This window comes from Corapipo altera, unplaced genomic scaffold (assembly GCF_003945725.1).
Source record: "Corapipo altera isolate COAL_440 unplaced genomic scaffold, ASM394572v1 44, whole genome shotgun sequence".
In the NCBI taxonomy this organism is placed as follows: Eukaryota; Metazoa; Chordata; class Aves; order Passeriformes; family Pipridae; genus Corapipo; species Corapipo altera.
The window spans coordinates 17,123,470-17,139,129 of NW_020884880.1; the positions used below are offsets into that span (position 1 = coordinate 17,123,470).

Consider the following 15,660-nt stretch of genomic DNA (forward strand, 5'->3'; position numbering starts at 1 on the left):
ATCAAACCAGCTCTTGGGCCTCTCTTAGCTACAGACATTGTATAAATCAGCTTAAGCCCAGAACGGAAAGGTAAAGCTTGGTCCATTCATTAAAGTGCACAGTATTGTAAGTGTAGACACATCACAAAGAGCGATAAAGTTTTAGGCTGAATAAAATACTGACTGTAAACTAGGTATTGCTTAATATGTCAAGATTCCAACCTGTTTCTTTTGCAGTGGAGACAGTATTTCTTAGATCTGCCTTTTGATACCAGAACAGAGAACGTCTCTGGTGTTAAGAGAGCTGCATTCTGATTTACTCTGCATGGTTAGGTGGTAAAAATAACCACATTTGGATGGCATTTGTGATCATAAATTAATTTATTTTGGGCTACTTTTTGTGAAATTACAGTGTGACCTTTCAGCATTAAGTCATCTTGCACAGAAACACTGAGAGAATAATTGCACTTCCTGGTAAATTAGATGGATGGCTGTCCTAGCTTCCACAGATTCTGTACCACATCCATTGGGTAGTGATGGGCAAAAAGGTCAATAGAAGGCCCAAAAATTAGCTGTGTCTTCCTGGAACTTCAACTTGAGATGTGGAATGATTTTTTTTTTTATGCTGGGCTGAAATGTGTCAAGATTTTCCCTTCAATTGAGAAAATTCACCTACTACTTCCAGTTCTTACAGGAGGGTGGTAGCCTTAAGAAGAGATGTTTTGGCAGGGTGTTCTTCGAGCCAGGGAGAACAGCTCAAGGCAGCAATTCTTTCATGATGTGTTTGTTTGGCCCAAACAAGAAAAAATTCAAAAGGAATCTTCTGTTAAAAAGTGCTGTCTGCTCTAGGGAAGGGAGATCTTTTTTACTTTTCCTGTGAAGAAGCACTAGTTTTCTTGAGAGCAGCTCCTGTGATGGTGTTGGACAGGTAGTGGAAGTTCCTCAGAGCACATTCAGTGAATGAGGTCTCCCCCTGAGCATGGAGGGGTTATTGCAGAGAGGGGGCTGATCTTTCTGTTTTGTGTGTTTAGGGCTCAAAGTGGTGCCAGTATAGCCAGCATGTCCATTCCTTTGGGACTTCTGTTGTCTGTTTGATCAGCCTTGTCTATTGGAAGGTGTCTCTGCCCATGATCATTAAGGTCCCTTCCAACCTAAACCGTTCTATGATTTTTTATTTTTTTTTTAATAAAGCAACAGCTTCAAGACTGGTGGTGCTGTATTGGGTGTTGTTAAACTGTTTGGGACCCTTGCCATTCATTGATGGGGGAAGGTAATAGCAGGTGACAGGGCAGTCAGCACTAATGCTGCATCCTTTGCCAGCTTTCAAAACTTACAGCATATGGTAGTTCAGTGAGACTTGAACTTTAAAATAAGGGGAGAAATACCATCCCCTTCGAAGTTCATTGAAAACTGCTAATGAAAGTGTACCTAAGAGGGCATGGTATCTATCAGACTAGCAAAGGAATTTGAAACAGATAGTAGTGACTTCAAGGGATGTTCTGAGTATGGATGTCTCATTCCAGGTGTTTGAGAAGTCAGATTGCCTTAGCGTCTTTTCACGCTGGAAGTGTCTCATGCTCTGTTAAACAGGGCTTTGGGTTTGAAGGGACATTGCAAGTATTCACGTGGAGCAGAAAGGCTAATTATCTTTTACGAAAATGTATTTTTAAAAAAGGCAAAACATTGAGGAAAAACTTCAGGGGGAGGTGGGTTGTTGGCTTGGGAAATCCGGGTTAGAGAGAGGTTATGTGATCTCTGCCTTTCCTACTTGATTTTTGAACCTGTCATGCAAGTTCAACAAATTGCAAGTAGTCTGTGTTTCATAAGATTGTGGTGGAAAGCAGTCCTCTGAGACAGGAGTCCTAGTGAGAGGCTGTAATTTGAGGTGACCCCATCGAGGGTCTGCCTGAAACGGGGACACTAAGCTATAGCTGAAGGAGGGCAGAGGAAGGGAGGAGGAAACATCAGGAATTTTATGTGTGATATCTATTAAGACATGGAGGAATCCAATAATCTGTTTCCAAGCCATCTACTTGGCTCTGCTTGCAGCACTGATTATTTCTCAATCTGAACAGGCATGTTTTGTATGTAATTAAAAGAGTTGTCTGTTTTCTAGGCAAGACAAAATTAATACCACAGTTAAAACTGCAGAGAAATGGGGCTGTACAGTACCAGCCCGGTACCAGTGCTATTGAAAATAGTTGGCTGTAAGCTTTTATTAGGCTAGATTTTGCTTTTGTGTCAGCCGCCCAGATTAGCTAATCACTTAGTTTTTGGTGCAAGGTGAGGGCCAGGCAAGGGCACTATTTCTGTCCTCCTGAAGAGTGGAATGTGTAAAAACATTGCGTGATTTAGTGTGTTCTTTAAATAAGCAAGTAGTAAACTCCCTTCCACATAGCTAAAAGAAGTGCTCATTACTTGGCAACACTAGCTATGTTGAAAAGTAGGGACTCACTAATCAACAGGGAGTGTAATTGTTTCCTTGCATTGTCTCTGCGAGGCAGCTGTGTGCTGCTGGGTGAGGGACACGGGCCTGCTGCCTGCAGAAGGCACAGATGCTGATGGAGGGAGGCAGTTGGCTCCTTCCTTGCAGCAGAAGGTCATGAGATTTTGCTGGTGATTTTGTGTGGGTCTTAGAATGAAGTAATTAGTGATGGAGAAGAGTTATAGCTCTACTTTCTCACTTATCTCTGTCCTTGTAATGCAGCAGTTGTTCACCAGCCTTGACCCAATAGAGAAAGGTGACTGCCTGTGAAGACTTCCAGACAGCTAATGAATTAAAAAGCTAGACTCTAAAAATAGAGCCTGATTCCTACTCTATTATCTACTCACTCTCCAAGATGGGAAAAACATCGTAATTTTTGCCCTGAACATCTTTTTTGCAGCACAGAGGTCTAGTTCTGAGAGTATCAAGCCAAAATACCAAGAGTGATGGAAACACAGCATCAACCAGAAAAAAAGCAATTTGGATTTCAGTTGAACACTCTTTTCTGAGGCTTTGAGCAAGCACCAGCTTTTTGATCCAATGCTTTTTAAGTAATTGCTTGAAATGTAAAGCTGTATGAAAGGATGGAGAACTTGAGGGTCGTTCATGTGTCAAGGTTCTGAATCAGCTTCAATTTAATAATTATACACAGAGTGTTTAGGTTGCAAAGTCTCATTCCCTACAGTTAGGAAGTGTCTGAGCTGCACTGCTTACACAATCTTAAATTCAGTGGCTATCCTGCTCTTACCTAGTGTCCCGGAAAAGGCCCCTGGCAAAGTCAGGGCTGGAACCCAGTTCTTCTGGGCCCCTTGGCACTGCCTGAAATTTAAGAGAGCATGTTTTTCTTCAGTATCAAATGATGTTCAATGATATAATTAAAGGCTCTTATGTAATGAAGATGATATTTAATCTCATTGAATACTGTCATCTCTCCATCATTCAGGGAAATGGAGACCTGGGGTATCCTGAAGATCAGGGAGCTCAGTGGGAGCAGATGAGTGATTAAATTAAACCTGGCTCTGATAAGATCAATGCTGGCTGAGATTGCTCTCTCAGATGGCAGGTAGCCTCCTTCCAAGCCTGCTCCTTGCATTGCCTTCCTGGTGTCAGGCTTTAGAAGAACACTTGCTAGTTAATACTCTGGGCCCTGGCTGACTCCATAGGGGTTTTGCAGTCTATCTTCTTGCAAAGAGCAGTGGAAGAATACCTCTGAACCCAAGCTGGCTGTCCATGTGCAAGCTGAGGAGTTCCCTTGGAAACACAAGAATAGAGAGGCACATTGAAGGGGGGGTAGGGAAAGAAAAGCTGGAGAACAAAGAAGAGGACAATTTAAGTGGCTTTCAGTGGGACTTGTTAGCACTCTAGTGCTACCTGGTGCTGTAGAGGAGCCTACAGATGGCCAGCGTCATGCAGGGTTCACCAGCCAGGTCTGTGTGGTGCAGTCCCCACAGTATAAACCTGGCGGCACCCAAAGGTCCTCAGCACAGAACTAGCTTCACATGCCTCTGTCTCTGGAGTCAATCTGCTACCCCAACCCAGATAGCAGCTGCACTTCACCAGACCCAGAGCAGGAGGATGGTTCCCATTTGGTGCTGTGAAAGACACTGCATCCAACGCCGTCTCCCAGGCCTCGTCAACAGACTGTATGTCAGTAGTCAGAGCAGCAGGCAGAAACCAAGACCTTGTTAACTCTGCATCGTGTTCACACGTGTAACTAAATGAGTCGTCATCCCCAGAGAGCTCATACGCCAAGCAGAGGAAGTAGCTCATTAGTCCAGTGTTCACTCATTCATTTATTCATACAGTTTTCTTCCAGCATTGTTTTTCTGTGACTAACAAGCAATTATTTGAACCCTTTCCTTGTATGAGAATCACGGCCCTTCAACTCATCTGCTGTTACAATCCACCTGCCTCTCTCATGGGTTTCATGATTAGGAGATGAGTTTAGATAGCAAGTTATGCAACCTTTATAAATAATGTGTTTTGAGCTTTGCATTTTCATTTCTTTCAGAGTCATATAAAAAAATGATGGTTTATAAAGTTCCTTTCTCATGTTTGACTATTTGGAAAGCGGTTTTGTCAATGCACAGTTAAAGAAAGTCATAGTAAACTTTTTAAGCAAAACAAAATTTTGTATTTTCTCTTTGCAGGTTACTGTTACGGGTGTTGATGGAGAACATCTGCTTAAGATCTTTTTTACAGAAGAAGGTGGAAGTGAAAGGAACATTCTTGATTTTTTTTTTAAATAGATTTATAGAAAATACTTGATTCAATGGGTTCTGTTGAATCTGCAGAATCTAGTCCCCAAACTTACTTTAGGTAGTTTTATTTCTGATAGATGCCTGGTTGTCTATACTTAAGAGGCAGAGACTAAAAACCTGTATGAGCTGATAGTAAGATACCTAGTTTTTCATGTTAACTCCAACGATTTGTACTGGGAAGGTAATTGCTGTCCCAAACTGCAATTTTAAAGCATTAGTTATACCATATCAATGGGAAACAGAAAATTAGTTGATTACTATAAGTTACACTGAAACCCCAATTCTTAGATTTATAATTTATATTGCCAAGAAAGAAAAAAGAAAGGAAAACAACCCACTGTGAACAACTGAATCAGTGTTCTGACTCCTGAGGTTAAATGAAAAACTCAAGTATAGTTATTATTTTCATTGGCTACTTTAATAAAAAATATGAGAATTATAAAACTGTGTAAAACATATGGCATACATGAATTCTGTTTTCTCTAGTGATGGCCCCATCTGTTTAGAACCGAAAACTTCAAAATCCCTTTCTAACAAACAATGTCACCTTCTAGTAGGTGCCATTCTGGCAACGTTCTGACATTTTAATCTATTTTAAGAAAAAATAATTTTAAAATAAGAAGATATTTGTTTTAAGCATGAATAATTATTTTAGCCAAATTATGACTGTGTGGAAATGAACTACAGAGCTGAAACTTGATTAGTTTTGCAGTTTTTGCAAACTGGCCTAAAATCATATTAATTGCATTACAGTTTGAATATTGAATTGTATGTTACCTTCATAAGAACTTTGTAATATATATAATATATATATTAAATATATATAATATATATTAAATATATATAATATATATATTATAATAATGCTTTGTAATAGCATTAAAGGCTGAAGCAATTTTGTCCTACACAGAGGAGTGAGACAGAGTACCAGGAAAGAAACTACCTTCCATCTTTCTCCACTTTGGCCCAGCCTGAAGTGGTAATCCTAGACCAACTCTTTCAGCATCTGCCAGCCAACGCAAGCTGACCCATCTCATTTCTTCTGGGTTTATATACAGCCCTGTGTAACAGGCTACTGCTTGCTGCTGACTCGGTTCTTGTTGTTGTTGTTGTTCAATAGGAGTGAGATTGCCAAAGTTGTAGTTGTTTAGGTTTGTAAAAAATGAGCTGCTCAGTTTTGTGTGCCAACACAGAGTTGCCAACACTGTTGTCACAAGAGCTGATTCTGACTGTCTGTCAAGCACAGCGGGGAGGAGCAGAGGTGGGAGAGCAGTAGGTCCTGAGCTGGCCAGCTCTGAGGTGGGAGACTTCCTAATTCAAAGATAGACCCAGTGCTGGGATCTGTGACCTGGCACCAGATTAAGACTTGGCATTGCCTCAAAGGGAAATAAAAAAAAGAAAAAAGTGTGAGCTAATGAAGCCCCTGGCTCTGGTGACAAGAGCAGGGATACGGCATTTGACAGCTCCTGGCCTCCTGACGAGCAAATGGTCGTGCAGGGCCAGCCCAGAGGTCTAAGGGGCATGGTGTCCACTTTTGACAGGGACCAGCAACGGGTGTTTGGAGAAAGGCTGGTGAGCACAGAGCATGTCCAACACCACGTGCAGCATCTCCAGTTCTCTGAAGGGCAGGGTAAGGATTTCCTCATGCTGTGGTTGCCCTCGTGCCAGCAGCCACCCTGGACAGCTGCAAGCTGTGACATCCAGTACTGGCTGGGATCTCCCACAGGTCTTCTGGTTTGGCAGGTGCACAGGCTGGATCCTTATGCAGGATGGCATCTGAAGGTAGATAAAGAGAAAATTATTGCCTTGACTCATGGGTGCCTCCTGTAATTTGAAATGGGAAGTTGAAATACAACCTGTTTTGATGCTCTGCTCCTGGAAGCTCACTGAACCAGAGACTTTCCAGATGACTCACAGCAAGATGGTTGTTTGCTGAGAACTGCTGTATCAAGGATTTGGCAGGATTATATAACAAGCAGTTGTCCTTCACCCCTGATAACATGTCTTCTCTGCAAGACTGATGCTTACAATTGACCAGTTCTGAGGAAGAGCAGTAAAACAAAATGGCAAGTGCCTGGAGACATCTTCAGGATGCAGCTGAGCTCCTGCCTGGAACAGAGCTATTATTTGTTTCTAGGCATTGCACTGCAGTTGTTCAGGAAAAGATAATAAAATTTCACTATTAGCCTCATAATGCCACCCATTCCTTTGCAGTGGTCCTGTTTAAGTTGTGCTTGGCATGGTGTACCTCAATCTATTTAGCAGAGGCACTAAAACTAGATGTGGAGAATATACCTGTTTCTTTCCTAAGGTTTGGAGAGTGATTTTTTTGGGAGCTGGAGCAAGGCTGGCTTATTCTGAGTGCTTGAATTTCACCATGTCTCTTTACATGCCCCTCCTGGAAAAGATTGTACTGGATTGAGCTTTGGTAAAAATTGCTAGTGTATGTAGGTGAAGGTTAAGAAGATCCTTTCTAGCCTGCGTTGTCCCAGTTCAGGGAAAAAAATAACAAACAACTCCACACAAAAACCCTCCATGAAACAAAAATGAACATAAACCAACCAATCAACCAATCAAAAAAACCCCCAAAACAAAACAAAACAACAACAACAAACAACAAACAAAACAAACCCCCAAAACCCCAGAAGAAACAGGAATGATCCTTTTTGTTACTGATATCAACTTTTGCAGAAGATAATTGATTTTGTCAGGGAATTCCAAGAGTATTTTCAGTCCTTGGAGCTGTGTTTGAGACTAATTAACTCTACCCCAGCCAAAACCAGCACAAGACCCCAGCTGGGAATTGCATTTATTTGCTGATGTTCACGTAACAAGAGATGAAGTGACCATGATGATTTTATTAAAACTGTAAGAGGCTCACCAGGAGGTTTTGTTGGTTTGCCCATGATCGCTAGAAGGAATGAGAGAATTGGCTTCCTTCCTTCTTGTTTGTAATGGTTTAAAGCAGAAAGTTCTTACTCTGACTTAATGTAGAGAGAACCAGTTTTGCCACATGTGAAGCTGGTAGCTGAATCTGACTAAATGCACATCTGTCTTTATTCACGAGCTTGATAATATCCAGCTTTGTTTCCATCACATCAAATATGAATGGCCTCTTAATAGGAATATAATTGTGTCAGAAGTAATCTGGGCTAGTTGCTGAGGCATAACACAGTGAGACCCAAGATTCGGTACAGCTGCAGAGGTCAGTATTTCTACTGCTTGTACAAGTGCCAAAACTACAAGTGCAGGTTAGTTTGATACACTGCAAAGTTTGTATCCAGAGACATCCCACCAAGGTATTTCTAAATACCCTATAAACATAATTTGGATCTCACACTGGTGTTTCAGGATTACACTCTTCTGCTTTCAATAGAGTTATTCCAGATTTATCTGGAATCTGAATTATTTTAAGCATTGTGTACTTGCAAAATAGTTCGAATACCTCAGGTTTGTTTCTAGTAAGCTTTCGTTCTTGCTACTAATGCCTTGCATAGGATTTTATGAGAGAAACTCCATTTGTTTTAACTGTTAAGTTTTTATAGCTGGAAGCAATTTTCTTTAGTGTAACATTTCAGGAGCCCTTTATGGCTAGCGATATTTCATTGAATGCCTGAAGATTGAGACCTAGTGCATGACTTTATCATGTATAAAGCTTATTATCTGACATAATTTGGTGCATAGCAGGCTTATTTATTTAAAAGGTCACACAATCATATTTCACCCCTGGTAATGGCATTTTATCCATTTAATAGGTTTATCCTAAAGCATATTTATTCCTAATGCATTTTATTCAGAAGCCAGTTAATAACTTTAACTGTTCAGGCTCTTAGCAGAACACAGAAACCAGCGTTTCAAAACAAGAATTTGACCAGTTGCGCCTAATCCAGCAGCACAAAAGATGTTATACAGCGTCCCGTGCGTCATCTCTTGGTTCAACTCGGCATCTTGAAGCATTAGGCCTTAAGTCATCTTTGAGCCTCCAAGTTAGCCAGGGTGAGACAATGATAGGGAAAAAAACACTGTACTGTATAGAGTCTGAAGCTGCCTTGACCCTTGAACTGCCAGCTATCCTTTGGTTAGTTACAGGTAATAATTCTTGGGATCAAAATTTGTTTTGGTTTATCCCCCAGAGAATTTGTTCAGATTTCACTATAGTTGCCTTTGTTTTGCCTGTATGTGTAAAGGCAGTTCTCACTCCCTGGACCAATGCACAGGGACCAATGGCACCTGTAATGAAAGCTGTTCATTTTCTAAAAACTTGTGCTTTAAGGGCCCAGGTGCAAGTGGTATTTGCCTTTCTTCAGGACTGAGCTGAGTTTACTCTGGAATGTTCCTTGTAAATTACACCAGTAATTGCAGTCAGCTTGTGCTGCTGCAGAGGAGAAAAGCAAGGGTGACACACGAAACCTTGCAAGAGCTGGGGCTGTCATTTCTAACTATGCGCCCCCTCCATGGAACCTGCAGAGTTTTCCCAAAACAAGGAGAAGGCATCATTTGCATTCTGCTCTGCCCAGGATGAGCTTTGTGTTTGTGTTACACTATATCCCCCCCAGAATTAACATACCTTATTAAGAGAAAAAGCAAGCTGGGTTTATGTTTTGGTGGCCTGGAGGGTTCAGAAGGGAAATGGTTGGTCTGAGCTACATGATTTCTGAAGCAATGGTTTTGATCTGGTGACAGCAATGACACCACACCAGGGATGTCCTGGCCTGCACCATGTCACACAGTGCCAGCATGATTGCTGGCAGGCTGCAGCATAGCTAACTTCCTAGAGAGCATTGGTGCTTTCAAATAAGGTGCTCTGCAGGACACCATGATAGAATTTTAAAAAGGCAGAGGAAAATCCAAAAATCCAGTCTTAGAAGGATATTTATTACACAAGACACCAGAGGGAGAAATGCAGTTATCTCTGGAGAGGTTGGGGTGTTGGGGAAAAGGGACTAGCAGCTCTCAGTTGTCTGCTGACTGTGCCTTCAATACAACACTGCTGATTCCTTCTCCAAGACAGGACAATGTGTCAGAAATCACCTGTAGCTAAGTCGCATGTTTTAAGACTCTCAGTGTTTTAGCAAAAGTAAAGGGTAGGTCTTTGTACATCCTTTGCACTATCCATTCTGCTTCTCTATAAAAATCACATTTGGCCCAATCAAGCAGTATATATTCTCATCTTTGCTTCATCAGCTGATGATTTTATTTCAAGATAAATAGACAACATACTGACAGATTAAGTAACTTACAGCACAGAAAGGAAAAGGTGGGCAGTGATATTACTGTCATATAAGATAGGTTTAATTAATGCTTTGTCTTTCTGGACTAAAGGTCCAAGTCAACACCTTCCATTAAAATCTGCAGGGGCAGCTGAAGCTAGTTGTGATACCTCACTACTGCATGAGATTATTTCCCATCATTTTGACCAGCCTAGGCAACCAATTGCATTACCAATATATGTGAATAAAAAGCACACTCGCAACAACACTAGATAAGAGAAAAAAGTGGCAGTGTTATGTGCTTCAGGCCGTAAACTGACTGCTGAAGAGCTTTATCAGGAAGAGAGTTACCCTATGGGCAAGTTAGTATACAATTGTCTATTATGAGCTTTTATATCTTCCTCCAAGGCTTTGGTACCAAGAGACAGGATGTGAGTGCAAGGGGATGGCTTGTGAGCCACATCCTCTGTTTCGGTTATACTTAGCTCCGTGACTACACCACTCCCTGTACCTAAGCTGGTTGCATTTGTGTCATGTAGGCATGCCCTTAATGGGTAGGCTTTAAACTATTCTATATTTAGCTTTTGTTTCTTCCTCAAGCATTCCGCACACATTCAGCCTATGAAGAGATGTGATGACAAGCTAAAGACCTCTGGGGACCTCCTTATCAGGATTTCTCTTCAACAGAGAGAAAAATGTGCAACAATTGAAAGAGTTAGATATATATGTGAAATAGAAATGGAGAAAAAGTAGGGCAAGAGATCAGAAAACACTGTGTAGGGCTTGACCCAAGCTGACTCTAATCAATACAAAAATTTCCACTGGCTTCCAGAGGCTAAGATTAGTTAGATGAGTTATGGCTATTTACATCATTTAATGCATGAAAGAAGTCACACTTATAGCTATCTTTAAAAATACTTTTAGAGGGCAATATTTAAGGTAGTCACTGAAGATAGCAAGTGAATCTTTGCTTTAAAGAAACTGGAAAGGCAAGGATAGGTTTGTTATCAGTTGCCTTACCTAAGAGAAATGTACTTGTATGAACAAGTTCCACCTGCAATTGTGGAGCACAAACTATTCAAGACAGACAGATTTCTGAGGGTTTCAGAAGGATCTTTTCAAACAGACTGACCAGAGAAAAAAAGAGTGATAAAGAATTTTATACGAAGGGAAAAAAATAACTTCTGTTATATGTAAACCATTATAAGCTGTAAATGACCAGGAAAGAGAATTTGGACTTACTGTAGATCTGTGCAAATGTCAGAGCTGTTCTGAGCATCAGTCAAAAAGACAAATAAGAGGTTAGGAATTTTTTTCCTGAGGTAATAACTTAAAAAGAAACAGAAAACATCAGGAGCTGTTGGGGCATGAAAAAATGCTGTTTCTTGGCACCCTTCAAGTAAACAATGTTTTTCTGTTCGCAAAGTCTGTGTCTGGGTATCAAGCTAATATTATTGTAAACGTGCCAGGCACTGAAGAAATCCAGCTCATCCAAAAGCAGACATATGCCTGCTGATGGAAACTCCTGCATTCCTGGCAGGTGTGTGGATGTTTACCGGGATTAGGAGGGCCTCTTCGTGGGGACAGAAAGGTGCAGGCATTCTGCTCCAACCTGAGGAACCACCAGCACTTCAGGCCTGAGGAAAAAGAGTCATCAGCCTCTACATACCTCTGCTGAGGTGGCCGAAGTGCATCCTATCCCACCGTCCAACTGTCAGCCGCACTTAACATTTCAGTCAGCATTAGTTGGTGCAACACCGTTGTGCCATCTCCCACCCAGAGGTAGAAGAGTTTGTAGCACAGTGGAAGTCACTCTGCAACTTCTGAAATTTAAACATGCAGTTTGACCTGCTCCACGTGTGTGGGCTGGGAGGAAAGAGGCAGAAATATTTGTGCTCCCTCTCAGGGGTGGGAAGGGGTTTGAAGAAGCTTTCTGTCCCATCTTCTGTGCTTTTTTCCCTCCTGCTTCAATGCCTCACTTCAGTCTCTTCCCAGAACCACAAGTGTTCTGCAGAGAGCAGCACCCTCAGTAAACAGAGGCTGAAGGAGTCTAAGGACAGACCAAACACGTGGATTCCCAATCGCTCTTCCATGGATCATTCTAGTGCCTGCTCAACCTTTGGGTTGGAGAAGTGCCATGCCACTGTGAATGCCAGAAGTACACTGCCTTTCCATAATAAAAAGGATTTGTTTTGCCCTTCTTGGAAAGCTGAACAACATGGAGGGAATCACAATCCCTTGCGGGGATCAGGGAATATCCACGGAGAAATACATCTTTAAGGGAATGTTACTTGCAGCTCAGCAAGTAACACCAGAACTTTAGCAGCCAAGCTATAGTCAAAGAGCAGCCCCTCGAGAAGAAGCCCAGGTACCATGACTTGGCCAGCACCCAGAGCCACAAGTTATTATGCCAGTTGCTTGTTTGTGTGGGTTGGGAAGAGATAGGTGGAAGGAGGCTCGAACAAAAATTTGACCCTCACATTGCATTGGCAGAGTGGAGTCTTCTTTGAGGTTACAGGGCAGAATAAAAACCTTGATGCTCTCTAAGACAGTTTTCTCCTCCAAACAATGAAGTGCCTCTCATGGACTACTGTTGTAGTCCATAGCTTAGTGCTGACCAGCAGACCTACAGCATAGGAGTGGACAGGGCCATTTCTGAGACCTCCATTAGGAACACCAGGACAGGAGTTACACTGCTTGCACCATCCTGTGGCTATCCACAGCCGGCTCTACCTGCTGGACCTTCTAAGGAAACACATCTTTTGGTGTCCTCTGATGTGGACAAGGATCCTGAGTGCTGGGCTGGGTGGTGGGCCCATTAATTGTCTTTCACCATACTCTGTCCTTAAGAGAAGTGCTTGGCTCTTGCAAACCATGTGTGTGTGTGGATCCGCCTCAGGGAAGGAAGCAGAAAGACTGTAGTATGGGAGCACACAGAGCAGTCCAAGGTCACTAAGGAATGGGCTGATCTGAGACAGGAGAGAGAAGCAAAATAAATGCATTCTTGAAGATGGGTGTGAGTTGGCTCTAGGGCTGCAAAGTGCAGTACCAGAGGCAAGAGCAGGCTGAAACTGCTATAATGATCTTCAAGAGTCTCAGAAGCAGATGTAGAAGATATTAGAGGCTGGAATCTTTCTGGGAGTGACAAAATCATGTCCTGACAGTAAATAGGAGAGACTGAGATTGGGAGCAATAATGTGGTGGCCTCTCCCTATAGCATCCTACAAACCTGCGTACATTGCCTTTCCTATTTGTCCCGCCAGGCAGGAGCAACAGCATTTATCTTTGCCCACAAAGGAAGTGAATGAGCAGTCCTTCCCTTTATTGGCCCCTCTCAGGAATGGAGTCCATGCACCCGAAAAACCTGGAGCTTCCCTTGAGCACCACAGCCTGCCTGCAGGCCAGGTGGACCTTTGGTCTGAGTGCCAGTGCTTCCATACTCATCTCTGAGTGCTTCCATCACCACCTGCAAAGTATCCTCCCTACTCATCTCTGAGTGCTTCCATCACCACCTGCAAAGTATCCTGCCTTATCCAACAGCAAGAGCTCGACTTCTGTAGTTCTTTTTTATCAGACTCGGTGAATACCTAGGGCTGGTGACCTGCTGGTTAATAAATATTACTAAAACATCTGCTTTGCTAAAATCCAAAAATAACATTAAAAATCCCAGAGACAAAGAATGCACAGAGAGGACTTGCTCTGCTTTTGTTCCTGATGTTCACCTAAGTTTCCTAACAGCATTTGATTAATTCGCTATCTTTTCCTTTGAGTTTGTAGGCCAATTTCATTTGTTGAGAAGTTTGACATGTCCCAATAGGCTAATATCAAATACATCACTGTCCACAGAAGACCAGAAGCCAGGCAGAGGAGCAAGGCAGAAACCCAGCCAGGTGCCCTGAGCGTAGGAAGGGAGGATGGGACATTGTGTCCCAAACCTGGCCATGCCAGGGCAGGCAGCACTGCTTGGTATCCAGCAGAGCGGGCAGGGACAGTACAAGAGCCAGAGGGACATGTTAGGGCTTAGGAAATTTAGTTTGGAGTTGGTATGAGGAGGAAAACTGGGAATATGAGGAGGACAAAAAGCTTTTGCTGTAGGAAATCGGAGTTGGAGGATAGAGGGTCTGGAGATAGCGGTGGACATTGTGGACTAAGAAGAATGCCTCCCAACCACTGGGCCGCAGACAGAAAAATGAGAAAACTCACCTGCTTACCTTATTCGAGAAGAGAGAAAGCTCGCCCAAACTGACCTGTTTACCTCATTTGAGAGGAGAGGAAATTCACCCAAATTAGGAGGCAGTAAACTACATTTAGCTGCCTTTAACCTCTGCCTGTTAACCTCAGTTAACCCCACTGCCTCCCTCTCAGTCTAGAGGTCAATACGCTCCATGAAGCCATGCATCTGCCTCTGCCTCCCAGGGGTCAAGGAGGGATAGAGCTTCGTTTCGGGCTCTGCATTCCCTTAACGGAGAGCCTTCCCCAATTTCACGTTCCCTTTATTGTTGTGGTGCATTTTCTTTGCGGGTTCCCTTTCGGGAGTGGTAGATGGGGATCCCAGCAGGGACACCCTTGCTCAGGTCCTCTGGGGGCGCATCCCTCTCCCGTTGCTGCGGCGCTGTGCCCAGAGACATCACTGCATGGTAGAAGATATTAGAGGCTGGAATCTCTCTGGGAGTGATAAAATCATGTCCTGGCTGTAAATAGGAGAGACTGAGACTGGGAGCAATAGCGTGATGGCCTCTCCCTATGACTGCATAGGGAGAGACTATGTCTGCAGCAGTGTGCGTGCACTGCCGAAGGGGGTCTCTCCGGGATTTTCCTTTTCCCCGGCAAAGGGAAAACATGCGGCTGAAGGGGTCTCTCCTATAGATATTCCTTTTCCCCGGCAAGGAGAAAACACGCGGCTGACAGGGGACGGAGTGCCGACAGTTGGAACTGGGAGCTGTCAGATGCTCGTGTCGGGATGGGAGCGAGCAGCTCGCCAGCTGCGGCAGTCAGAGCGGTGGCATTTCCTGCCAGTGCTCGGCGGTGGAGCGGCTGACACACACCGCCGCCCCTCGCCGTGCCCCGCGGTGGGCGAGCGGAGCGCCGATTGCGGCGGCGGCGGCGGCGGTGACTCCAGCGGGGCTCCCCTGCCGCACCGCCCGGCCGGGGGGGGACACCCCCGCTCGGTGCGCTCCCCACCGCCGCCGCAGTGCCCCCCCACTCCCGCACGCTCCCGCCGCACGTGAGCGCTGCCGCCGGCGCGGAAAGTGTGTCACTGGGTGAGGGGGGCGGCCGGGGGCGGGGCGGGGCGGCCGCCGGGGCGGGGCCGGGCCGGGGCGGGGCGGGCGGCGGTGCCGCACTCGCTCTGCGCGGCTCCCCGAGAGCGCTTTTGTTGTAAAGGGGAGGGCGCCGCGGCGGGGACGTGCACCCGCCGCTCTGACAGGCGACAGCGCGGCCGCCTCCCGCTCTCCCTCCCTCCCGCCGGCTGCATGTAGGGCTGCGGCAGCGGGGACACGGAGCTGGGAGGACAACGACCGAGCGGAGCCGCGCCGCGCCGACCGGAGCCGAGGCGGGTCCGGTGGAACCCAGCGCGGCGCCGCCCGTGCCCCTGCGGGAGGTGGCCGCCATGGAAGTCAGCGCGGGTAAGCGGGGGGCGGCCGCCGCGGGGGCGTTCGGGCGGGCAGCTCGGGGTGGTCCCGCAGGGCCGGGCGGGCGCGGGGGCGCGGGCGGGGTCGGTCCAGGG

At 44.8% G+C, this 15,660-nt stretch overlaps 1 protein-coding gene and 1 long non-coding RNA gene across 2 annotated transcripts in view; both read left to right on the forward strand.

Moving 5' to 3' along the window:
* Positions 1-5,943: 5,943 nt before the first annotated feature.
* On the forward strand, positions 5,944-6,987 carry LOC113945198. Its single transcript, XR_003526991.1, has 3 exons — positions 5,944-6,024; positions 6,267-6,355; positions 6,452-6,987. It is a non-coding gene; the product is annotated as an uncharacterized LOC113945198 (long non-coding RNA).
* An 8,328-nt stretch (positions 6,988-15,315) lies between these two features.
* NR1D2 (nuclear receptor subfamily 1 group D member 2) overlaps positions 15,316-15,660 on the forward strand; it is a 24,051-nt gene continuing 23,706 nt past the window's right edge. The window contains exon 1 of the mRNA XM_027639063.1: positions 15,316-15,559. Within this exon, the coding sequence (XP_027494864.1) occupies positions 15,544-15,559 (16 nt within the window). The 5' untranslated portion in view covers positions 15,316-15,543. The remainder of the gene's footprint in view (positions 15,560-15,660) is intronic.